This window comes from Idiotropiscis lumnitzeri, chromosome 5 (assembly GCF_059441095.1).
Source record: "Idiotropiscis lumnitzeri isolate Australia: NSW breed Sydney's pygmy pipehorse chromosome 5, RoL_Ilum_1.0, whole genome shotgun sequence".
In the NCBI taxonomy this organism is placed as follows: Eukaryota; Metazoa; Chordata; class Actinopteri; order Syngnathiformes; family Syngnathidae; genus Idiotropiscis; species Idiotropiscis lumnitzeri.
The window spans coordinates 23,213,210-23,239,291 of NC_142395.1; the positions used below are offsets into that span (position 1 = coordinate 23,213,210).

Here is a 26,082-nt window from a genome sequence, read left to right on the forward strand (position 1 = left end):
ACCTACGGTATCTCCCGATTCTCCGTTTCCCCTCTCTGTGCATCCTCACTCGGCTGGCTTTCCTCGCTTTTTCATCTCAGTTCAAAGCGGCAGCAACCGCAAGAGCCAGCTGGAGATTTTGCGTGTGTGGGATGAAATGGTAGAGAGAGTTTCAGGAAACATTCCTTTTAATGTTGTTGAGAACTGTGGTCCAAACTCTAAATATGGACTCTTGTAAAATGTTGGGCTCATTTGGGTTTAATTCATTCCTTTTCATTTGCTTCCTTTGTGTTTGCGGAGAACAAAAGTTGCTCTGGAAATAAACGAGCACTTAACAATTTGTTATTTTATGAACCAAAATATAATCTTGCCTCAGCCGTGATTGGCTAGTGTGATTTTATTTTACTAGGCCACACAGAAAACAGCTTGCCTCGAGCTTGTTTCTACACTTTTATAAATTGATAGCAATGCCTAATCGCTAGCTGTATTTATACTGACCTAAAATCCACTTTCTTCGCATATCCACACATTTCAAATCTTTCATGCAAATCTTTTTACACTCCGTGCTGAATGTGAAATGGTCTTGTACACATTTTATGGGAAAACGTCTGTGTGTTGTGAGATGTGTTTAAAAAAGAAAATAAATAAAAAAATTGCATTGCTATTTGAAATCATCATGACTAATAGTTAAATGTCAAATTTTAGCTCTAATATGTATGTTATGTATCCAAGTCAGGCTGCCAGCACTAGGCATAATTTAACAAAGTAATAACAAGCGGCACTTGTGTTGACGCCGCTGTCTGCCAAATAAAGTAAATGGTGGAGAACCCGAATAGAAATAAGTAGTTTGATGGTCACTTTCAGAATCATTTCATTGAGTATAAATTAATAATTTAAACATGCAGAATATGTTCCCCTTAATTTTCCTAAATCATATATTTTTCCTCAGGCGTGAGGTGAGTCAAACTAACACTTCTCTTTTGTGATAAAAGTGTATTACCTTTACAGCTGGGTTTGGTTTGGTTCCACTGACCATCTTTAGTGCAGTGTAAAACACTGCGACCCGGTCCAGGTGGTTCCATCAGGTGACCCGGGTTACAACGGTATGCCGCCGTGTGGTTGAAGGTGAAATCGTGTCCCAAGTACAAGCCGTAGGCTATTGGTCCTGGATCTCCGCAACTTATCACTGCGGGAGGTGGGAGAACATTTTGTTATGCATCGCAATCACCTGCCCTTCAATCTGTAATCTAAATGCGCGTTTCACGAACATTGGGATTTTTGATTCTGGTTTTAGCAACACTAATGTATTGTTTATTCTTCATTATTAGTTCATATGCTAAATTTGTTATGGCAATATATTATATAATTTTGCAAGTTGGGTTCTGGGTCGGAACCACATTTGGGTTAGGTTCTTTAAGGAGGCTCTGATGCAGTGGTGGGCAGTCAATGCCTTCTCTGCTGGCCTAACATAATCAAATCATGATCACATTCTTTACATTGATGTCATTATAGCCTAGTGTCCTTTTTTTAGGTAAGAGTTTTTTATCCAATCAGAATTCAACTAGCTCTTGTTGCCAGGCAGATTTCATCATACCAGTAGCACGCACTATTCATTCGAGGCCTTCAGATACAATCATGTGGGCGTCTGTTCTGTGTCTCAAGGGGGCTTTTACAGTTGATAGACAGTTGCGATAGCCAATCAGATCACAGACTGATGACAGTAAGACCTTCTCGCTGGCCTTACGTTGAAAGTGATTGGATATTCACTAGTGAGCGGGCAGCGCCGTGCGGAATCAACACACCCAGAAGTCGTAATTGGCGACCGTTTGAAAATCTAAACGATACTCTTGCTTTTTTTAAACAACAATGGCCGAAGGAGGGAAAAGTGTGGATTTAATTGCAGATACACTTGCGAGGCCATTTTCAAGACGGACCTTTCAAGAGAAGCTAGGTCGTCTAACACTCACTCAGTTGTGGGTAAGTGTCTTTCTGTATAGTATTTGTCCAGCCGTGGTGTCATAAATGATGGTAATAAGAAGGGGATTTATTCAAGTCGGACGAAGTAGGACTTAACGGCCCGCCACTCAACTGGTGTAATGTGATCATCTTTGTGCTTTTAATGTTTTTTTTTTTCCACTTTAACTTTTTATCTGCAACTTTCTCACAGAAACGTCTTGAATATCCCACAAGCGTCGCCCATTTTTTTTTTTCTCTTTGAGTCTCTGTCACAGCTACAAAGTGCTGCCCAAAACAGAGTCAAGTGGCACTTCAGAGCCCACTCTTCCCCCTACCAGTGCAGTCCGGTGGTTGTCCTGTCCAAGTCCCGTTTGTTGTGCAGTGTCTGGTCGTCAGGCCCGATGTTTTGAACCCTTCCCAGCATGCGTAAGCTACTGAACTGCCGAAGGTGATGCCGTCACTGAAGACGATCCTGCCTTGGGCCGGGGTGCCAGGGTTGCCACATGACACAGCTGAGGAGTGAAGGCATATTCCAAAATAATAGTTAATCATATTAATAATATCAGTATGAGCAACACTGTCTTGCTGTCACTCACTCAAATTCAATCGTGTGTATTGTCTGCAAAAATGAAATTATCGCTGGAGCGGGTGGAAATAACAAAAAACATGTCCTTGAGGTAGCGAGGCTAATTAAATATTAAGGGTTGCTGGATAGATTCCCAGCATTGAATAGCAGGCAGTGCAATATTTTAGCAATGAGCTGCAGGCTAAACACAACTACAGTATTCACTGTGGTTTCAAACTGTTCTTTTTTTTCTCAAAATAAAAATATGATGCAAATATGTATGAGCCAGTCATGCTCACCTGCATAATCTAAGATCACCCAAGAGCTGTATCAACCACAATAATGCTCAATTTTGATCGACATTTCTTTCTTTTTCCTTTTAAATCTTCTACGTATGACTATATTCAATTTCTGTTCTGTTTATATGTTCAATGAAAAAAATCATCATCATCATCATCAAAAAAAACTATATACACGTTTGAATGCTAAATCAGTGTGACCGAGGCATGTGATTTTCATTTCGTGGTGTTTTTATGGGGTCCTGTTCCTTGTTTTCTCTGAGGAATCTCTCAATTTCAATTTTAGGGAGTGTGTAGGTTTATATTTTGTGGGGATCTCACTGTCTTCGTGAAGTCAGAACAGTGTGAAGGCACTGGTGTGTCTGATCAATGAATTCCACAGCATATGATTAGGGGGGCACACAGCAGCTCTAAACAAATTATTATGCAGACAACACATGCAGTATCTTCAAAGAGCTTGAAATTTGACAATGCCATCGCTTTTGATGTTGCGGGACAACTGGTGCTTTTTAGCCCGCTTTTTTGCTTGTTATCTTCGCTACGATCATGCTGTGTGATTGAAATAGTAGCGTTATTCCCCCCTTTGTTTATGCAGGACTAACAATTGCCTCATCAAGCATTTTTTTTTTTTTTTTTACAAAAAGGAATTCATGGATATTTAGGCCTTCTGCGTTCAATTATAAAACATTTTTCAAACTCCATGGAGCCATGCTAACATGAAAAGAACAGCAAAGAAGGAACAAGCCAGCACAGCATCTCTAATGAGAACATGCCAGTTGATGACTTAAACAATCGAACACGTATTGTTGAGAAACATCGATGTGTGGCACAACAAGGAAGGCTGTGTGTACTGCTTCCTTTGTGTGTCTGCCCACAAAGAAAGGAGCAAAGGTGTATACACGACAAGATGAATGCGTGTATGGATCTTTGTATGTCCCAGTGATAGATACACCAGCCTTTCTGATTCAGCTTTTAACCACCATTAGTGTAATGAAAAACAGACAAGACACAAAGAATTAGTGTCACAAAAACAGACACTTGGATAACCTTAGAAACTAGCTGAAGTAATTGCATCCGTGTTTGCACAAAACACACTCTAAAAAGAGATGGGTTAAAAAGAACACAATTTTGGGTGAAAAATGGACCGAGCCGTTAACCGGGTTAATATGACCCAAATTCTTGTCTTGTTTTGTACAAAACAAACAATTATTAATAACTCATTCAATCCGTAAAACATACATAGACCTTTTTGAAAATGTAGTCCCCGCCTCCCAAAGACGTATTTATACGACTTAGCCTTTTCTTTGCATAATAGCTCCGTGTTTTTATAGCATAAGAACAGAATATTCTGTTGGCCTTGCAAAACCAGTCAAAATCCAGAAAAACGCTGGAATTGAGGGGTTTCAATTAGTTAATATTATTATTTATTTATTTTTTTAAAATGTTTTAAAACAACCCGGAAAAGTTGGGTCAAATCGACCTAAGTAGTGGAGCGGTCCATATATTTTTTTTTCTTCCCAAAATTGTGTTCTTTTTAACCCAACTCTTTTATGCGTGTAAGATGCACTATGACAAAAAATATGTATCCATCATAACTCTGTATTGATTTAGAAACAATGGCAGAAAATTGTTGGACTATTATCCTCAATGGAACATATATTTATTTGTTACTAACAATGGAGCTCAATGTTTCAAAGATGTTGACAGATTCCAGATACGTAGATGTGCTAATGTTGCCGAACAGCGGATAAACACGACACTCAGTTGGAGTTTTTCATAAAATGGTAGTTGCGATAGTTTCTACAAAATTAGTAATATCGCAGCTCAAAATAATCTTGCACCAAACATTGCTCAATTTCCTCTCCAGCAGCCTGCTGAACGGCATCATCTGGTTGCTGCCAAGGGAGGAAATTCATTATTCCTCAATTACTTCAAGGCACGGTGATTAAAAACTGTACATTTCAAACAGACTCGCTCGATCAATCCAATTCCACATAATCAACAAAATTCAGTGGCATAAAAATCGATTATCATGCGCATGGATTTGATGTTATTGATCATCACCACTGGATGCAATTTGGAGTTTTAATCAATCTTTAATAAGAACAGTGGAATCTGTGTCTGCCGAAAAATGTCCACATTTCAGCTTAGAGGAACTCCAAATTGAATTTACTCGAATTTATTATCATATTATTCTAAAGTAACAATATTCTTACTTGAGTACACAACTACTAGCCCACAAATAATGCAGACGCATAACACTCTGTAGGTGAGAATAGGGAAATCATGCCGCTTCTCTTTTCCCGGTTCTCCACAACGCTATGTATGAGGACCCACTTTCATTTCCTCTAAACTCTCAAGGGTTTACGAGGCATCTTTGGAAACTGCTGTTGTATAGGCATCCCTTTGTTAAACAGATTGGGAAATCCAGTGCAGTCACAAGCTGAAATCCTCTATATCTAGGCCACACACGCGCACACACACAGCTCAGTAATTTTCCTTCCGATACCCCGAAAAGGCTTCACATAGCTGCATCTTTAGCTTCAAAAGACATTTAATTTACTGTTGTAGATGTAACCTCTGTGGCTGTGTGACATTCCAAGACTTACAGTGCAGCCTGATGAATTTCTCGAAATTCTGTGCTCATTTCACAGCAATGTATGGAATATGCAACACAAATTAAAAGCTGACTGTGACCAAAATGCCAAGTGAGCTGGACGGCACTATATTCTTTAAAGAGAGATTAAGTTGCTCAAGTCGGGAGGCTAAGCTGATTTATTTTTACATACATTTCAGAATAATTAAGTCCATAATTCAGGAAGGCAAAGAGGTTTACAGGAAATTTGCACTCCTTCATATTTTGGTTTAGACCAATACTTTTTAATAGTTGATAAGGTAAATTTGCTGAAAGATTTGTTTGCATAAAAGGGACACCCTTAATCATAAAAAAAATCAATAAATGCTGCATACTAATATAGTATCTCACAAACCAGGAAATATCGGTTTTCAGTTTTCTAATATTCTCACAGTAACAATGAAATCTTGAAAATCCGCAAGATTTTTTTTTTAGCTCTCATCTATGACGGACTGGTGACCATTTATTTTTTCGCCCAATGTAGACAGACACAGGCTACCAACTCACCTGCCACCGTCATCGGGACAAACGGTATGAAAATTAACTTATGGATGTAGCTTTGGTGACTATTATTAAACGCATGATTGAGTTTGGTCAGAAAATGAGAAGCTGCCAATAAAGAATGTTACTTTTGTCTAAAATAATCTCCCTCGGTGAGTGATTTGAGGAGTGAGAGTACTTCACATCATTCCAGGCAACGCTGGCTGCTGGGCTCGCTCACCTTGACACACGGGCTGCGTTCCGCTCCAGGTGCCGTTGTGGAGGCACGTCCTCTCGGAGGAGCCGATCAGATTGTATCCCGCCTCGCAGCTGAAGCGCAGCAGGCTCTTGGTTTTAAACTCTTCTCCTCCTAAACGGGCACCATGGGGAGGAACCCCCGTGTCCCCGCACATCCCTGGACTCAGACCTTTAGTGAGAAGAGGTAGTTAGAGTTAATGTCCCAAACATTAACAACCTGGGAAGGTGCACGCGCGCATATAATGGAGATTGGAGAAAGAAATGATCAGGCACTATAGAGAGAGAGCCTCACAAATATTTCATGTATGTGAATGAAGAGGCATATGGCAAATGTGATGTCACACATTCCAAACATCCTGGTTCATAAAATATTTACTATAGTGACACCCCTCCTCGAAAGGTCTTTCAGACGATATTTCAACGCAATTTTTTTTACACACAAAATTACGTTAATGCTACAGTAACCCAAAAAATAAAAACAACCACTTGGAAACTAAAGAAAAAATTTCACTTTTTTTTTTTAATCGCTCCGCAATGCTGAAGTTTTATTTATTTATTTATTTCGATAGTTTGGTGGTTGTACATACTGTATATTATCAATCCAAATGAGTAAATATTGCTGCTTTGGCAGTTTAATTCCCCTCATGGGATGAAAACAGTGTCTATAAATCAATCTCTCTAAGACCAGGGTCACCTACGAGGTGCCCGCGGGGACCAAACAGCCCCCAAGGGCCACATGAGTATCCCGTGGGCCTGTTCTAAAAATAGCTCACCAGGACACTGTGATTTTCTAGAATGCTGAAGAAGCGATCATTTGAAAATGTAAAGAAGAAGTAAAGTGATTTTAAATTGATATTGATTCTTTCTTACTTCCCTGATTATTGTGAGAAATCAATAATAACATAATAACAACTCTACTCAACTTTTTTGCTTCCACGAAAACTACCTTTTTGCTGCATGAAAAGTGCATGCTGATTGGTTTTAGTACCTTTAAGAGTTACATATTAAATAGGTTTTGAGAAAAAAAATTGCATTTATGATTTATGATGTCATTTTATAGTCTTGGTTGCAAAGATACACACAGTATACACTCCGGCCTTCACATACAGAGTGACACTCATGCAAACTCGCATAACTTTGCATTAAGCTATGCTAAATTGTTCTAGCAGTGAAAGCACTGAGCGTGTCACAACTTTAGGAGCTTCAATTCCACCGGTAGGGATTTGTGACTTTAAGAGCTCCCATTGAGGCGTCGCGCATCTCAATAAGGTTCTCCAGCTGCAGGATGGATTCTGCCCTGCTGAGCCTTCTGGTCCGAGGCCAGCCGAGCGAGCTTATTGCGTTCCGGCTGTTGAGACAGTTGACGCTGGCTCCGGAAATGATCAGTTGTGGTGTTATGAGGTGTGCATAATAGCTGCACTTGACAACATGAGTAGTAAACCAGGACTCTTCGTCTTGTTCACCTTCATCCCCAAACAGGCAGACTAAGCCAGGATGAATTTACTTTTCACTTTCAGCTACTTAAAAGTGATATCAATATTACTGGTGTTTAACAAAAGACCAAGTTATATTTTTTCTTCTCAAATATTTCATAGTAATTGGTTATGGGAATCATGAAGACACAAGACCCTGAACGTTTGACATTTCTTGAATTTACGTGTAGTAGAAGGTTATTTCATAACTTTTCTGAAAATGACATCATTCTGAGAAATCATCTTTACAGTCCTAACTAAGAAGTGGCCTCGAACATATTGTGCTGTTCATATCTGTCATGGGTTGGAATAAATGAAAAACTAGCAAGCGCTTTCAAACATGTTTCTGTTTTTTTCTGATTGGTGCTACGAGCTGAATATTGAAATAAATTAGTAAATTAGGCATACACCAATTTGATAATTTTGCCAGCATTATTGTTAATGTACTGATTTCCAGCTACACCCCTCAAATGTGATTTATTTCCACTTGATTTGTTTTTTGGGTTCAGTTCAAATTCAATTAATTCTACTTTATTATGTTATTCTGTTCATTTCAGTTTTGATTATATGGAGATTTTGTGAGTACTGTGCCGGCAAAGTCACTCTGGACTTTCTCAACTCATTTATTTATTTATTTATTTGAGAAATAAAGTTTGTTTTGCTGCTTTCATTAGATCCAAAATGCGTCACATTTCCCTTCAGGCATTGATTTGAATTCAGATACTGCTGGGAGATGCTGTGACCCACTAAGCTTGTACATTTACAAACAACCTGCCTTCCCCGAAAAAACAACAATTCTTGACTGTTTTTTGCAGCTTGTCTATAGAACAACATTATTAACCGACTATATATCCTAAATATTATCAACATGGGAGGTTAAGCTGTAGAAGTAACTTTACCAGTGCAGTAGGGCGGCGCGCCACTCCAAGTGCCGTCCTCTTGACAGCGCCGTGTAGCATTGCCCACCAGCATCCCTCCTGGCAGACATGAGTACTGCAGCACGGAGCCGTAAGTCCAGCTGTGGGTCCCAGGGATGATGAGATTTGGGGGCACACCAGGGTCACCACAGGAAATTGCTAGAGAGACGATTGAGGGAGGTTGACCGGGAGAAAGGACGAGAAGGTGTTAATGTATATGGGAAAAGGTCCAAGTATGGATTGCATCTACTTTTGCTTAAGTACTACAGCTGGGTCAGAAGAACAAGTGCAAAAAAAGGAAGATTGTGGGGGTTGATGGTGTGATAGTGTGATTAATGGTGCATGTTTATGTTTGCGTGTATTACAATGTAGGAACAAGATGAATATTGTAACAACCAGAATAAAGAAATAATCATCAGAAAAGAGTGGAACCAAGGATGGTCATTGAAATGCAACCGGAATTTTCAGGAAAGCTGCACCTCTTAAGTCAGCAATTGTGGGTACTTGAACTGACCTAATTTGTGTCACAGCCTCAGCTCATTATGCATGTCGGTTATTCAGCGATTTCTTTTTGCAAAAGAACGACCACGTCTGATGTCATGCAAGACGTCAACTGTACTACTTCTCGAGAGGTCAATTAAAGGTTGTCAAAAGGTTAACCCTGCACAATTATCTTTTTCTTTGGATTTTGCGGCTTTGTTGGGAGTCTTCCAAACGAAGGACCTGTCACAACTTTTAAGAGGAAAACAGAAGAGATGACGAATAGACACTAGAAGTTATGTGATGCAAACACAACACAAAGAATCTACCAAACCAAGTATGATTTTGTGTTTTTTTGTTTTGTTTTTGTTTTTAATTGCATGACAATGAAGATGGTGATGAAAAGCCATGCACACAAAGAGCTCATCAAAATTTCGAGCACTATATCAAAATATGCCCTACCCAGTCATGAAAATGCCTGGCACAATGTGAGCTCTAACTGGTCTACGCGAATTTCACTTTAAGAACAAAACTTAGTCATTTTCCCCATTTATCTCTTCCATAATATCAAGGGGATGGACATCACACAGCAAAATCTTCTATTTTCCCCTTCAATTTTTGAAAAATTGACATTTTACAGAGGTCAGACAGCACAGCTCTCCAGATGACACAGATATGAAATTGCCCTCGATTTTCTATTTCTGCCAAACAATTGGTCCAGCGACACCAAGCCAAAGTTGGATTACTCCATCCTCTCCTTGCCCCTCAGTCACCTGCATCTCTCCCCCCAATTTTTTGATAAGAACCTGCTCCTGGAATTTAATGCCCCATGCTCCACGTCTACCTTGCCCTCTTTGTCCCATTCCTTATTGCGACATCCATGCCGCCATGTCCTCATTGTGAAGTGTTGGGGCTTTCGGAATAAAACCTGTTCCCGGTTACAACTGACGTTAATCTCGGTGCTTTGTCAGCCGCACAATGTACACTCTGCTCCAAAAGTATCAGAACTGTGAGGCAAATATCTTTACAGTATTTGTGAAGATAAGTATGAGAAAAATGATCAATTTCAACTGTATTTAAAGTAAAAATAATCGAATATATATAATATAATAGATTGAAGTGAATGCGATTTAGATTTAGATTTAGATTTAAAATAGGATTTTGTGCTTGGCAGAAAATCAAACATATTACTACGGAAAATAAATCGATTACTCAGATTATTTGTTACGTGTCAATTGAATGTACCGTATGGACAGCATGTGCCCATCCTTCATCATATTGTGTTAAAACTTGGGATAGCACCCCCAAAATACGGCTCTGAGGGCGGTCAGCACCATTCGTCACAGTGTGCTGACCCGGCGAGTATTTCAATTTTACCTTTGTCATAATGCCATAATATAAAATTTAATCCCGCATCTTTTAAAGGCCACTTTAAACCTTCTGTAACTGCGTCTTAAATATTCCTTCTCTTCAACAGTGTGATTGGACAGATATCTTCTCCTTTATAAAAATGTCTTTAAACCTATCCTCACACTAAATCGCCCACCAGATGAACACTTCATTACTTTGCAGGCTCTCATTTGAACCCACTCCTGTTCTCTCTCTCTGACTTACTTCAAACAACTATTTATCTCAGACAACATGGACGATGTCGCCCTTATGATGTTATTCAATTTAGGATTCAAAGGACCTCTCAAAGGCAGTAAAATAATCAACAAGTCTGTAGTGTGTTTAATGAAATGTCATGAAATATTGTAAAAGTTTTGATTTTACCTGTTTGTATATATAAAAAAAATAAATTGAGGAAAGGTATTTTTAAGGAATTGTAAAACCATTTGAATATGCATTAACTGTCAACCCTTACCCAAGCAACGAGGGGTTGGCCTGTCCCAACGTCCATCGTGTAGGCAGGTGAGAAGCGCAGACCCGAGCAGGTAGAAGCCTCGTTTGCAGTGGACGGCCACGGTTATGCCGTAGCTGAAGATTTCTGGGTAACGGAGTCCAGACTGCCGCACACCATTCTCCACATGCCCGGGATCAGAACAGTTGACCACTGGTGAGAAAGGAGCATAAATGGACATGTGAGGAACAAGTGCTTTCACCGTGTAGTTTCTTTGCAGTTACCGATGATGGTGTTGAGTGCCGAAACGATTGACAATAATTGAATTTAAAACTTATAGTTAAGTATAGTTTGACTTGAAGAGCCTCATAGTTAGTTAGTTACATGCTTATGTATGTGATAATACAAATAGATTAACCGAACATGTTCTATTGCATTCACCAACTTTAATCTTGTCCGACCATCCTGATATTTCATTTTAGTGCGTCCTCAATTCTCTTTTGTAGATTCTGCTGTCGCTAAAATATCTACGGAATGAGTCATTCATTATTTTACCCTTGATGTCCACTAGAAAGACAAGCAAGCTTTGAAGTACTCTTCAAGGTAGTTGGTCCATTTTGTTAAACAGTCTTTGGGCTTAACGTCAGTCAAAAAGCGCAGTTTTGTTTTTTTGCATGTCACTGCAGGAACTGGCATTGACTCTGATTCAAGTCCAAGGGGGGGACATGGAATATGAAAACGTGTATGTGCGTATGAATGTGTGTACGCATGTGTGGGCGCCCAAGGGGAACAAAAACAAAACAAAAAGCCTTTTAATTGACAGCTGCTGCCGAGAAGCAAAAAGTAAATTCCTTGAATGGAAGGAAGGTGCGTGCGTCTCTGTTTATCCGTATCGATCTGCCCCTGTGACCGAGCAGTGCTGCTGGGTGTTTGCACAATTTAATACATCATAATTGTGACACCGCAACAAGGTCAGTGGGGGTTGGTAATGTTACATCCACGCATGATTAGTCGAGTAGACTGCGTCTGTGGAAATATACTGCATCCCGTGTACGCGGGTGAGGCGCAACTGTCCAACTCGCCATTCATCCATTCTCCACAACAACTATCCTGTTTAAGACGCAAGATTACTCTCCGGTTTGGTTTTCAGTCAGTTACAGGGCACAAATGGAGATGGACAACCATTCACTTTCTCATTTACACTTTCACGGAAGCCACACTGCCTGTGCTGAAGTCATGAAAATGAACTACCGTTACTGCCCCTTGCACAAATGAGAGCGTAAAATTCAGCCTTTGCAAAGATATAAAGATGCAATTTGACGAGAGTATATGAATTATCAAGACACATCTGCATGTAAACGTAATAAAATAAATATACTTTTTAGGCCAAATTCATTTTGTTCTTTAATTAACAAACAGGGGTTACTTGTTACCTTTGCAAAGAGGAAGCGGGCTGCTCCACTGCCCATTAAGTCGACATTGAGCGCGTGCATTTCCACTCAGGATGTAACCTCTATTACAGGTGAAGTTGACAACATCGTTGAGGTTGAACTCGCTGCCGTTAGTCCGCCCATTGGCTGGATTTCCGGGGTGACCACAAGTTATGGCTGAAGGGGAGAGAGGAGAGATGTTACAAACTGTCACTGAACGAATAATTTGAGAAAGTTATACCCATTGTGCACTTTATTAGGTACAGCTGCACTATGCGATTTGAGTTGTTTTGAACATTATCGCTGACCGTCAGAAATGCATTAATTTATTCACTGCCAGCCTGGGTAAAATGAATGTAATTTTTGACGTCTATATCCGTCAATGGCAGTGAATGTAATGATGATTTAAAAATTATTTATCCTTCTTAGTAACATTTGCGACTTCTCTTACGATGAAAAGAGACGCGTTAGACGCTTATTTGTAATATCAGGTACTTACGGACGCAAACAGGTGTTGTTCCAGACCATCGATGGTCTTGTTGACAGATTCTGACTGATGTCCCGATCAGGCGATATCCCAACATGCATTGGTACACCACTGTGTCGCGGTAACTTGAGCCGTCGCCGCTAATGTGACCATTTACGATAGGATTTGGAGAGTCGCAGTGGCCAGCTAGAAGGAAAAGAAAGCCATTACATTGGAATGCCACATAAACGACGCACGCAAAATAAGGAAGTAGAAGTCTTGACTGAGTAACTTTTAGGAGTGAACAGGACGCTAGGTGATAAAAATGCATCAGTAGTAGATCATTTGAGTTAAATGCGGCGTGTGAACAGATTTTTTTTTTTTGGTTTATCTCACTTTCCATTATCTCATCCAGACACACACGGCAACATCTGTGTGGTCAAAAGTATTGGAACACATTTTTATTATACCTAAAAGTAAACGCTGAGCTTGGCTCACTTCACAGGCAGGGCAGCAACAAGACTTTCTAAAAGATGCTAGAGCGTGTCCGTGGAATGTTTTGTCTATTCATCGTGAAGAACAGAGGTCACCGATGTTGGACCTGAGAGAGGCCCTAGCTCGCGATCTCTCTTCTCATATACCTCAAATGTTTTTAATGGGAGGTTTCTTTCACATCAGAGTCGCCCGAGCATGCCTTTGTGAATCTTGCTTTGCATACTGGGAGCAGTAAAATGCCTTCCAAAAATATCCTGGTAAAATGAAGAACTGATATTGAGCGCTAAATGTGTGGGTGGTATGGTAAGTAAATGGTTTGAATATCGACTTCAGCCTTCATTTGTGGAATTTGCATGTTCTCCTCACTCTTGCCTGTGTTTTCTCTCGGTATTCAATTTCCATCCCACATTCACAAAACACGCCCGTTACGTTAAACCAAGAACAAATTGTCAATAGGTGTGAATGACTGTTTGCCAATTTCTGCTTTTAATGAAAACCGATGGATGGAAGGATGAATGGCTCGGTAGTAGGCTATAGTCCAGCCCTCGGTTAATTAAAAATACAGTTTTATTAATAAAGCACAGCAAGTGGGAGAATGTTTAGTTCGGACATGCATGGCTAGGCAATACAAAGCAGATTGATTTAGACTCACCAAGACACCTGGTTTCAGAACCACTCCACAGCCCGTTGGCGCCACACTCTCTGACATGAGACCCCACCAAAGTATAACCATGGTTACACATAAAGATTGCAGTTGCACCGAATGTGGTCAGTGTTCCAAGTTTGGTGCCAAATGGCGGAGAAGGAAGATCTCCACAGGACAAGACTGCAAAGAAAAATGAGAAATTAATATTGACAATGTAAAAAAACAAATGTTAGCATTATAAACAACATTTATTTAAAGAATGTGATCTGCTAAACTCCTGGAATGTCCAATGAACTACAAGTGTAATTCCAAATCTGTGAACACACTAAATTGTTGTGCAACTTCTGAGACTTACTCTTGCATGTAGCTGGGTCATCCGACCCCTCCCAAGTTCCATTGGCAAGGCAGCCTAGGGTCCGATGTCCCGCCCCGAAAGAGTACCCCGCTGAACATTCCAACATGGCCAAAGATCCAAACTCTCCCATTGTACCAGACAGCAGACGGTAGGTCATGTGATCTGACAAGGTACCCTCAATGTTGGAACAGTGGATGGCTGGAAAATACACGTATGGTCAAGAGTGCCGAATTAATAAAGAGTGCTGTTAATGACGGTGGCCGTAGCTTAGCCTGTGAGGACTTTTCATTTTAAAGACAGGAAGATGGACAAAAATATTAACATAGGAAATGGTTGCTTGAGCGCGCCATCATCTCGCCCAAGGTGCCCTTGAGCAAAGACTACTACATGTGCAATGCTAACGCTAACTGCTAATAAATGAGGGAACAAAATCCTAGACAGTCCTAATGTATTGTCCGGCAAGACCAGACATTTCATTGCCATACCAGCATCCTTCTGAAAGCTGCTATTGCTACACGTCATCAAAGGTGGAAATTAAAGTGGTTAACTTTTACTTTGGCACTTGCGTGAGACCGGTGTTAAGAAATATTCATGTTGAATGGTAAAATATTGCCGACGATTAATCACGTTTTTATGATGGTGACAGTTTGACTCGACAAAAGATCAATAACATTTCCATATGCCCTAGGAAATGTGTGTTTTTGTTTACTTGTATCTTGAAATTCACTTTGTTTGGCCTTGCAGGTGCCACTGTAAAGTACGTTAGACTGCCGTAGTAGTAGTATTAGTCGTTTGAAATGAATATTTCCTCGCCTTTTTACAATTCACGCAGTCGTGGACCGTCAAGGCCTTCTCTGCAGGCCTAACAATCAAGTAATAATGATCATATTCTTCACATCCATCCATCCCTTTTCTGTACCGCTTGTCCTCACAAGGGTCGCCGGGGGTGCTGGAGCCTATCCCAGCTATCTTCGGGCAGTAGGCGGGGGACACCCTGAACTGGTTGCCAGTCAATCGCAGATATTCTCCACATTGATATCGCATTATATCCTAGTGTTGGATTTTTAGTGAGAGTTTTTATCCAATCAGAATTCAGCTAGCTTGTGTTGCCAGGCAGATTTCACAATACCACTAGCACGCACTATTCGTCCGAGGCCTTAATTCTCCAGCTGTAGTGTCGTAAATGATGGCAATATGAGGGGGATTTATTCAAGTCAGACACGGCCCGCCACTGAATTCACGTTTACCTGTCTTTACATCTCACACACTCTGAACTTCATAAGTTAAACAAAGAACAGAACATGAGCAGCAGCTCACTTCTGAACATTCTTGAAATAAACCAGACGCATTTCTGTCTTGCCCTCCAATCACAGCAAGTAATACTTACAGAGACACCTTGGGGGTGAGGCAGAATTACTCCAGCTGCCATCCTCCAAACACGTTGCAGTGGCCGGTAGACTGGGGTCAAGGTGATAACCATCGTTACATTGGTAGGTCACCTGACTGCCCACATTGTAATGGTAGGCGTAGAAGCTGCCATTGCCTGGCGACTGGGGGATCCCACAGGAGATAGCTGCAAATCACAAGGAAAAGCGTGATGGAAATAATCAATTCATCGTAACGCGAGGTCAACTGTCCATTTTAAATCTATTGTATAGTGGTAATTTGAGTATGAGATTAATTTGTTCTGAGGACCACACCTGTAGATCTAAAGTACTTGTATCTGAAATCATCTCTCAATGATATGGATGGAAATTCGATTAATACATTCCAGGTGTCCCCAGAAAAACAACAAAACAGTTTTTCAATGACAGCACTATAATATTGTCAGTTTTTTTTGGGTGTAAAATATAGAACTGAGATAATTACACAGAATGTAAAGAATTTTGTTTTGACATGTGCGTGCCTTGGCCACCTAGAGGCAGTATAATATAGACATGAAAATATACTTAAAGAACATTTTGGGAGAGGAATGAATGAGGTGCAGCAATTTAGTCTTTTTTTTTTTTAAATAATATTTTCTTTCCGGCGAGTCTTGTCGTATGGTCTGTCTTCGTGTGTTGCTGCACCGCATATGTTCAATCAGGCGTTGCTTAAAGGCTTATCACACTGTGACATTGACTTCATTAGCCTGCCTTTGGTGTTTTGAAGAGTTTGCTAGCATTACGCTAAACAGAATATAAAGGCAAAGTTTTTATTTTTTTCAATTCACGACGTACGTTTCTTAATTTTATGTAGAGGTTAACAGTGATATAAATGAAATTGTATTGTAATCGTATTGTAAAATTTAACTGGGAGTGTCTTGAAGCAACTTTTTTGAAAAATTGTTCACTATCCACTTCACTGGTGCTTGCTGTGGAAGGAAGTTGAGTTGCGTCTACGGCCATCATACAGTGCATGCATCTCTTTTTTGAGTCCGAAAAAAAAACTGTCAAGAAACGGGAGGCATCTTGAAAAACGTGTATGCTTTATCTCAAGGAGCGACTCTACTTCCAGATGTTCATTATATTACCTTGGCAAAATGGTGGAGGTGTGTCCCATTGGAAGAGCCCATTGGGGTGGAGTCTACAGGTGGAGTTCGTAGAACCGACCAGACGGTAACCATGGTTACAGTAGAACTGGAGTCTGCTGCCTGGGCGGAGTTTGGTTCGGTTGACAACGCCCCCATTCGCTGGGGGATCATTAACGCTACAGTACGCAGCTGGAGAGACATTGACAAGAAAAAGCCAGAGCAAAGAAAGAATCAGTTCATTTCGGGATACTAAAAGAAAGCATTTTCAAGGTGGGTGGAATGAATTCCCCCACACATAGCAGCAAAGTGAGTCAGTAGTCATTATTTCCATGTCGGATATTTATCTTTTTGAGAAGTAGCTTACGTCAGCCTCTCTTAAATGACTCACATGGCCTTTCGTCTTTCAGCTTACATCTGCTTGAAAATGCATCAGGTCCCTCTGTGCCTCATGTTACAAAACCAACATAGTTTGGGGTATGGAGGCCAAGGGCTTCAAGTAGCCTACTTACACCAATAATACGAATAGAGATTAAACTAAATTGGGGGGGGGGGATCTATCTGGTACCTTGCTGGCAGGGGGATCTTTCATAGATTCATGTCAGGTCATTCAAAAGACAGGCAATAGTTTTTTAAATTTATTTATTATTTTTGTTGAGCTAATTGTATCATTGGATTCTGACTTTTTGATTGACTCATATCACCATACATTTAAAGTTGCAAATAAAACAATGAAAACTTAATTTTCAAAACAAGGAACCATTTGAGAGATGTCCATTTTCAAAAAAAATAATGTCCGCTTGGTGTGTTGTGCTATGACACTACCAGTTAGTCATACAAAATTAAGTACATTTTTGTTTACAACCGCCCCCCCGCCCGCAAATTACATAGCGTATAATAGACTGAATGCACGGAGTGCAAGTACCTGAGTATCTTATCTTGAATCCTTTCTTGTTGGTTGCATGGTCAGTGGACCAGCGTAGGTAAAGCTGATTGGTTTTGGAGGTGAAGTTGAGTTGCGATGAATGATTTCCACTGAGAGCCACAAGCAAAGGGCTCTGTCCTGAGGATCCTGCAAGGAGCACATGAATTAAACAGAATGTGAAACCAGTCGACCACTGTGTACATAGTCAATCCTACATTCCAGATTGCATGGATAACTGCATAATTAGTTTTTTCACACGGGTAGCTGTTCCATTCCTCGCATAATCCTATAATAATAATAACAATATTAACACCTGTGCAGGATTATGTAAACCAAACAGATGATGCATACTTTCAGTATGTTTAAAATCTGTTCACATATTATTAAAACGGAATGTGTTTTCTGTTGTTGTTGCATTTTGTAATGACATTGGTCAAGCTAGGGTGAACTTGCGACACCCACTGACTTTTTCTACACATTAATGACATTGGTGTGCAAAATGTAACGATTATAGCAGCGGTGGCCAAACTACGGCCCGGGGGCCACATGCGGCCCATTAGACATTTTAATCCGGCCCGCCGAACTTGAAAAAAATTAAATGAATAAACCTTGTTAATTTTCTAAATACTGTGGTTTTTCAAAGACATATATATTGTTGTAATGCTTTTGTTCACTTTCATTTTGAATTAAATGTATTTTTTTTTTCTGATGAGGTGAGGTTACCAAAACACTCTATCCACTTCCTCCTGGTCCGGCCCCTCTGTCAAATTTTAGAACCCATTGTGGCCCACCAATCAAAAAGGTTGCCCACCCCTGTATTATAGCATCATCAAAAATGCCATAATTGCCATCAGACAGTTATGCTCTGTTTAAGGTTTTAATAGTGTAGTGAGCTGAAGATGCTGAAAACTGAATATGACTTAATAGATATACGATACATTTTTGTTTTGTGCAGTGAAATTAAAGTAAATTTGTAAACATACATCTTTTTCAGACACACACAGAAACACCCAAATGTGCTCTGCAAACTTTTAGATGTATTGTTACGTAACACATTTGGAATCTCCTGGGGGGAAAATTTCGCACACATCAAATAAGAATTAACTCCTGTGAATCTTATTTGTGTTGGTGATTTTGCATACACAAGAGTTATAAAAGTATGTGAGTGCGTGCGTGTTTGCACGTCATAAAGCGATGGTGAGGTCGGGCTTTACGTACCGTCAAAAATTTCCAGCTCATCAAATTGTTTCTCACTGTGGAACATCTCAACGTAGATATTGATAATGTAACCTGAGAGACAAGACGGACATTTAACTCGAAGCAAATGAAGCAAATTTTACCAGACTGCCAACTACTGGAGTGGATGTGCAATTACACTTTACTGTAGTAAGGCGAAAAAAAACAATTTCTCCTGGGTCACACGTGCCCCCCTGAGCATTGCACCGCCCCCCCCCTGCCAGGGGGGCCCGCCCCACTATTTGAGAAACACTGTGTTCGATGAATACAAAACTAAGCACCACTATCAATTGCAACGGCAGAATGTGCTGGATCTCACTTAGTAAAAGTGAACCTAGTGACATGGTAGGTGATTGTTAACAAAATGCGAACTACGCCGAGTCTACCTGGAAGCATGCGAAGTAGCCAGGAGCAGGTCTGGCTGTTGGGGTAGTTGCCGGGGAACATGGGACTCAAAATGACTCCCGATGATGAAGATCTTTCCTCGTTGGCTGGACACTGGGCTGGAAGAGTAAGCACACACTTACACGTTAAAAGCTATCTGACGATTTTTTTCCCCCCACAGCCTTTTTTCCATTTCACACTCAAGGTTGGCTTCCTGTTAAAATGTGTTCTCTGTTTACCCTTTTGAAAAGAAAAAATCTGAGAATTATTCAAATTAACAGCTGTTAACAGTGGATGTGTGATGATCGAACAAAGTTCTTTTCAATCCATTTGTCAGCCTTGAGTACAAGCAAGTCGTACACAGGACATGCCGCTCCATCTCTGAGGATAATGGCTATGAACACTTTCACACAAAAGAGGAGGTGAACTCGAATTGCGGCAAAGGAGCACTTAAGTTGCATGATGCTATTGTAAGAGCACAGTGCTGAAGCTTTTAAACACAACGGGCAGAGCAACGGTGAAGGCCGAGCTTCTCAGCAGCTCTTCTGCAGTAAGAGCAACAACAAATAATGCATGCCACAGCTCACACATTTCACAAACAAATAAATGACAAACAAATGAACTGGTATGTTTTCCTTCTTGCAGATGTAAATGCTTTTGGAACAATATGTTTTGTATTTGGAGTGAAAATGAAATTTTAAACTTTTTGGGACAAGGCGTTGTTTCCACGAAGAAGGATATGATCGATGACAGAAGAAAAAAAAAATTAAGCGCACGGACTTATGTTTAGGGCACAAAAAACATGTTTTTACACCGGGGGCCCATCACTATGATGTTTTATGCCTCTGACTGGGGTCAAACCATTCAAGAATTGTCACAAAAACAACAACAAATTTGAGTGTTTGTAGGCACAAACAAACATTCAGTGAAACTCATTAATAATGATTTGGATGTGATTTACGTTTTTTCAAACGTATTCAAAAGTGGAACTTAAAGATAAGCTAAAGTTGTCAACCTAATGAAGTGTACATTAATACTCACAACATTACATTTTTTTTATAGAATGCTGCCTTACCTTGACACGACGGTGGTGGGGCCTCAAACAGCAAATGGGAGTTGAGCGTACACATAAGCTCCGCCTTCCCAACAAGTGTGTATCCAGGGAGACAACGATAAGCCACAATATCGCCTGTGGGGATGAAAATAGATAAATAAAAAATATATATATATATTATTTCTCCAGCTGTAGTGTCATAAATGATGGTAATATGAGGGGGATTTATTCAAGTCGGACTAAGTATGACTTCACTGAAGGCCTACATGCGAAATGCACGGCCCGCCATTTTTTTTTGTATATTACAAATATATAGACTTTTCTAAGTCAGTAAATGGCAACAAAGTCTGGTCGCAGCTTTGATAATGTTTTTTCTTTTTTTCCCACAGGGAGACGATGACATATTTTCCTGCAAAAGACGACTTTTTGCATACTTCTGACAGGGAAAATTGATGTTTGCTGTCAGTTTATGTTCAAAATTACACCTAACGTTGATTTAAAAGGTCACATAGGCTGAAAAACAAGAGGCTATGAGGCCATTACATAACATAGTGCTGAGGGAATATAGAGGCCTTGACAAGTGAGTATTTCCCCCAGAATTGATGTTATTCAAAGCCTCAACATGTATTTAATCACAATGAAAATCTAGGCTTTATTTGAGTATAGATGGATATTATACATCATCAGATGTGAAAAGCAATGCATTTCATCCAAGACTATCAGAAAAAAATTAGGATGTATAAATAAAGAAACAATGACTGTTTCACTTTGATTCCCCCTCACACTTCATGTATAGTATTTGGGATTATTACCGATTAGGAAATCTTCATCCTCGTAGATTACGTCAGCATTCTCCACAACAGGGGGAGAAGGGCATTTCTTCAGACGGTAGGCTGTAAAGAAAAAAAAGTTCTCAAAATTTTCATAAAAACACATAGAATACTGCAGTAATACATAAGCTTATTTTTAATTTGATGTGATGATTGTGTTAAAAAGATGCATCAACTCTAGCTATTCATAATAGTTTTTATGAGCAGTGCAATAAAAGATTGTAAGAAAACTCAAGGGTTGAAAATTGGATCTTGCATATACTGTATATGTTCCTAAAATGTATCAAATTTAGATCACGTTTAAACAAATACGTATGGATGGATGGACATAGCATAATGAGAGCCATTTCTAATATGATTCACCCATTTAGATACACGAGTCACCATATTAGGAGAGAAGGTGTTTCCTCATGAGATGCTCTGTACTTTGACTCTTAGCCATTCATTGCACTTTACCTTTTACTTGTGTATGTTTGCATATCATCGCTGGTGGGCAGAAACCTCGTATGTCCAAATATGGACAAATTAATTATTTTTTACCTCTACCATAATTTCCGGACTAAGGCGCACCTGTATACAAGCCTCAGCAACTTTTTCGAAAAAATAAATAAAATAAATATTATACAAACCGCACCAGGCTATAAGCCGCAGTTTTCTATGTTGAAAAAAAATTGTTGTTTACTGCACGTTCAGAACGATTTTGTACTGTGAATGCATTTAAAGGTACATAAACAGATTCTTAAAACAGCGCCTTTTAACGCGACAACAACTTTGCTAATTAAAACAGAATAGACCCAAGAGAAAAAAAAATCAAGACTTATTTAGCGGATTTTTGGAACTATAGAAAGTCCCTAACCGGTGAAATTAAAATCCACAGAAAAGCCGCACAGCTGTATTCGCCGCATGGTTAAAAATCTAGGGAAAAAGTAGCGTCTTATAATCCGGAAAATACGGTAATTTTTAGGGAAGGACTATTTTTACTTCATCAAGCATTACGATCAAGTCATAACATATACATTGCACGAAGTGAGTTTTAATTTATTTTATTTTTTTTCGGGGCAGCAGGGGTTACATTGCAAACTTCCCGTTTAACAGCGTACTTGATCTGATGGTGGAATAATGCTAATTCATGTGCAGGAGCATAACTCAAAAAAGCCACTTGAAAAAAATGGTTTGTGTACCATGGAAGTTGAGTATGAAGAATCCTCCGGTTGAAAAGTCCGAGTGAAAGCGGATCAAAACCTTGGCGCTGGAACTGTAGGCTGACTCTAATGCCGTGTTGCCGCTGAAAACTCCCAGCTGAGGACTGGATGCATCTGGACCATCCCTGCATGAGGACCAAGTGGGAACACGTGAACATGTGAGAAAGGAAATTAAAAGTGGCCGCACAAGCAGATGCTTTCCTATCCCATCCAGACAGCGCTGGTGACAGAATAACATGAGCCATTTTAACGATCCAAATTTATAATCACTCGACCATCCATCAGTCTAAACAAGACGAGCCCTTAAAAATCACAAGAAGACACAATCCAAAATAAGCATAACCAGATGCTGTTTTAGTATTATGACCTACTCTGACATAACTTTAATTTGCTGTCATCGAGCAGCATTTGCTGTCTAATTTTAACAATATATTTACTGCTTCGCCGTGAAATAAGGTGCATCTTGTTCTGAAGAGGAAGTAAAAAGAGAATTAATGAGAAGCTATTACATACGCTAGTGCATGTTCTTCTAGGCCCGGGGTGGCACTGATTTATATTTTTGTACCTTTGTTTGTATTTCCACCCGTTTGCAAACAAGTTCATTGCACAAAGCCATTGGATTAACGGCTTAACTTCGCTCATTAAATATTGAATGTTGTTGAAAGGTTACATTTTCGAAAGTTCCTAAATGTACCTTTTTTGTTTTTAATGAGCATGCATTTGGATTAAACAAGGCTTGTAAAATTTTTATTCCAAAAGAGTGCCTGGAATCTCTTGGCTGCTCAATAATTCAAGGTCCTCAGTAGGTGTTGGAACTCATTTAGTGAATCAAAATGTACTATTTGTCTATTAAAGTACAAATTGAGTATGGAGTAGTGAGTGGTTCTTCTTTCTCCGCCTGAAACTCACACACCCACATTATTTATTACCAAGCCCTCTTTTTTTATTTCCTACAGTTTGATTTAGTAGATTAATAGGTGGCATGTATCTATAATTCATGGTTAATTTTGAAAAGTGCCAAAATTCTCCTTTGGTTCGATAAAAATCCCGCTCTTAGCTGGAGGTGGCTGTTCATATCTTTTATCAAGATATATCTTCTAGCTAGTACATGGTAAAAGTTAGTGAGCTAGTTTGTTTTGAGTTTGTTTTAACATCACATGAGCCAAAATATTAACAAGAATAGCAGGTATTGTACATGTCTTCCATCATCAAGTTTAAGCTATGTCCATATATTAAAAAGATGAATCTGCTCCCCAAAATCATTTCAAAGTACACTGATGTCCTTGCTGGATATGCAAAATGTATATGTGAGAATTTGGAATTGTGACCACAATGCTTACTTTAAAGAGCGATTCAAATGTGAAATATCGGCGTAATATTAGCATATTGCAATAAATCATAGGTGTCACCTTTTCGGGCGATCATGAGGTTATGTATGAAGGTAGTACGCCATTGTTTTTTTTTTTTTTTTTATCAATACTCTATATAATAATATTTGAAATTCCAAACGAATACAACATTCCAACCCATGATAAGATTTCGGATACTTCACGACACAACTGGATGTACTTGCAAATTGTCTCCAATGCATGAAAAGGTGCGGTGGTGTCATTCCGAAGCAGGCAAAACACAAGCAGGAACGTTTGGCAACATCCCCTGACATTTGAATGCAGTCGCCGCCACCGTTCCCCAGGAGTTAATGGCTATGCTGAGCCGAAAAGCAGCAAGCACAAATCAGTGAGATATGAAGAACATAGCAATGTACAAGACGTGACATTCAGCACGAGTGTGATTAATGAGAACATGGAACAAAAGAGGACTGGTGAAGGGAGAAGCCAGAATAGATGCTAAAAAAAGGACTTGCATGAGAAGCAATATTAAGTTGCAGCAGCATTTTTTTTTTTACACAGTGTGCATTACAGAAATTGAAGCACAGCACCCTTATATTAACAGTATTTAAAGCGTACACTTTTTTTTTTTCAAATTTTAAAACCAATGCGAACAGAAAACAAATTGAGACAAATTTTTAGATGATATTCGCATGTTTTAGTTGAGGATCGACCTCATCTCGCTTCATATACTTCTGGGCCAATGGAGAGTCCACATTTTATTAGGGTCGCTAATAGAAGAGAATTCGCTAGAAAACCAGCGGCCGAGACTCAGAAATGGGCAGACTTTGTTAGTCACATACCTTGCAAGTATTTTTCATGTGGACTCAAAATTGTACAATCTTTAGGTAAATTATGATTACTCTTTTTTTCTATAATCATCCAGACCTTTTGGTTTAGGTTCAATTGGCTTTATTGGGTCTCTTGGAGCACAAAAGCGAAAAGTTACCTCACTTGCTTTATTTTGGTCTCAGCGATCCACCCGAAGACAAGATAAGCCAAAGAGCCCAAACGGTAGCCCTCAATAAAGGGGTGGACCGTTAACAGTTACAAACATACAACTTTCATTTGTCCCTTTAGAGGCCATGAGAAATGTTTTGGCTGCATCATTAAATACAACCTCTAGCCTTTTTAATGTTTATTGCCCAATAAAGGCAGTGAAAGGGGCAGCATAGACAATAGTTGCTCGGACGGCTTGCTTCAATGTCATCTGGATGCAGCTTGCATGAGATCACTGTTGTTGACATCCAACGGAGGGGGGGGTTCCTATCTTTCCACAAGCCCATTTGCTTCCAAATATATTAAACAGGAGCATGTAGATTGATCTGTGCAATTGTCTTGTTTTCACTCACGTCAAAATGTAAATTATATCATTTATTTTTGCTACACCATAAGATCGGAAAGGGATTTTCTACAAGTCAGTGCAGTGTTCCGTGAGCACAAGCATCGCCAAAATCCCCCAGCAACTGTTGACTCACATGATTGCCGGCTTCTCCGAACATCTACCAACAGACTCTGAAGGGCAACAAAATTGAAAGCAAGTGCTCAGCGATTGCATTGTGACGGTATGACTTTCAAAGTGCTTTCATTTGAACTACTTGCTTTATAGCTTTCTTCTTATGCCCTGAAATTCAATAGTCAGAGCAGTTCCACTAGATTTTAGTTTCACTCAAAGTAAATTCACCAACACGTTGCCAAAAAGCAACGAGTACGTGAGAATATTGTCCAGAGATGACCCAAAATTGTCAGCTGGAATCCAGTCCCACTGGATTTGGGAACCCAGCTCCAGTACTCCTTTCATTACATTCCTCACTCCCCACCGAATCTGATCATTACTACCAGAGTTACCGAGACTCCCTGGGCTCTTGGGCTCTGTCGTGACTGGTCCACTGAGTCAGTGGTCCCATTGTAAATTCATTGCTCTCACATTCCATGTATTACATTCTTAGCCCCACATTGAATCCCATTATAGCTACACTAGAGGCAGGGTGTGCATAAACCACGGAGGGTATGCAGTTGGGATCCTTGCAAATCCACCAAAGAAAAACCAGTACAATGAGACTCATATACTCACAGCTATAAAATAGGATACACTTGCACCTGTAATGAGCTGTCTCAAAAATTCGTTGTCACAGAGCTATAGTGGATCACACTGAAAGGCTGTCAATGCATATGCAGTATTTGGAATGTTTTGAGCTATATGAGAAGTCAGTATGGTGCAGCACAGTTCTACAATACCGCAAAATATACCCTTTACTCAGGCGTGGGCAAGCTATGGCCC

At 39.8% G+C, this 26,082-nt stretch overlaps 1 protein-coding gene across 1 annotated transcript in view; it reads right to left on the reverse strand.

The window, feature by feature from the left end:
• Positions 1 to 26,082, reverse strand: part of LOC148337336 (CUB and sushi domain-containing protein 1-like) — a 377,282-nt gene that overhangs the window by 17,709 nt on the left and 333,491 nt on the right. The window contains exons 48-64 of the mRNA XM_088296642.1: positions 22,393 to 22,538; positions 21,194 to 21,274; positions 20,403 to 20,516; positions 19,330 to 19,446; positions 18,926 to 18,997; positions 17,708 to 17,854; positions 16,786 to 16,974; positions 15,661 to 15,846; positions 14,274 to 14,471; positions 13,925 to 14,098; positions 12,811 to 12,984; positions 12,315 to 12,488; positions 10,906 to 11,094; positions 8,544 to 8,720; positions 6,156 to 6,341; positions 2,271 to 2,447; positions 980 to 1,165 (exon numbers count right to left, since the gene is read on the reverse strand). Coding sequence (XP_088152768.1) covers positions 980 to 1,165; positions 2,271 to 2,447; positions 6,156 to 6,341; positions 8,544 to 8,720; positions 10,906 to 11,094; positions 12,315 to 12,488; positions 12,811 to 12,984; positions 13,925 to 14,098; positions 14,274 to 14,471; positions 15,661 to 15,846; positions 16,786 to 16,974; positions 17,708 to 17,854; positions 18,926 to 18,997; positions 19,330 to 19,446; positions 20,403 to 20,516; positions 21,194 to 21,274; positions 22,393 to 22,538 — 2,687 coding nt within the window. The remainder of the gene's footprint in view (positions 1 to 979; positions 1,166 to 2,270; positions 2,448 to 6,155; positions 6,342 to 8,543; positions 8,721 to 10,905; positions 11,095 to 12,314; positions 12,489 to 12,810; positions 12,985 to 13,924; positions 14,099 to 14,273; positions 14,472 to 15,660; positions 15,847 to 16,785; positions 16,975 to 17,707; positions 17,855 to 18,925; positions 18,998 to 19,329; positions 19,447 to 20,402; positions 20,517 to 21,193; positions 21,275 to 22,392; positions 22,539 to 26,082) is intronic.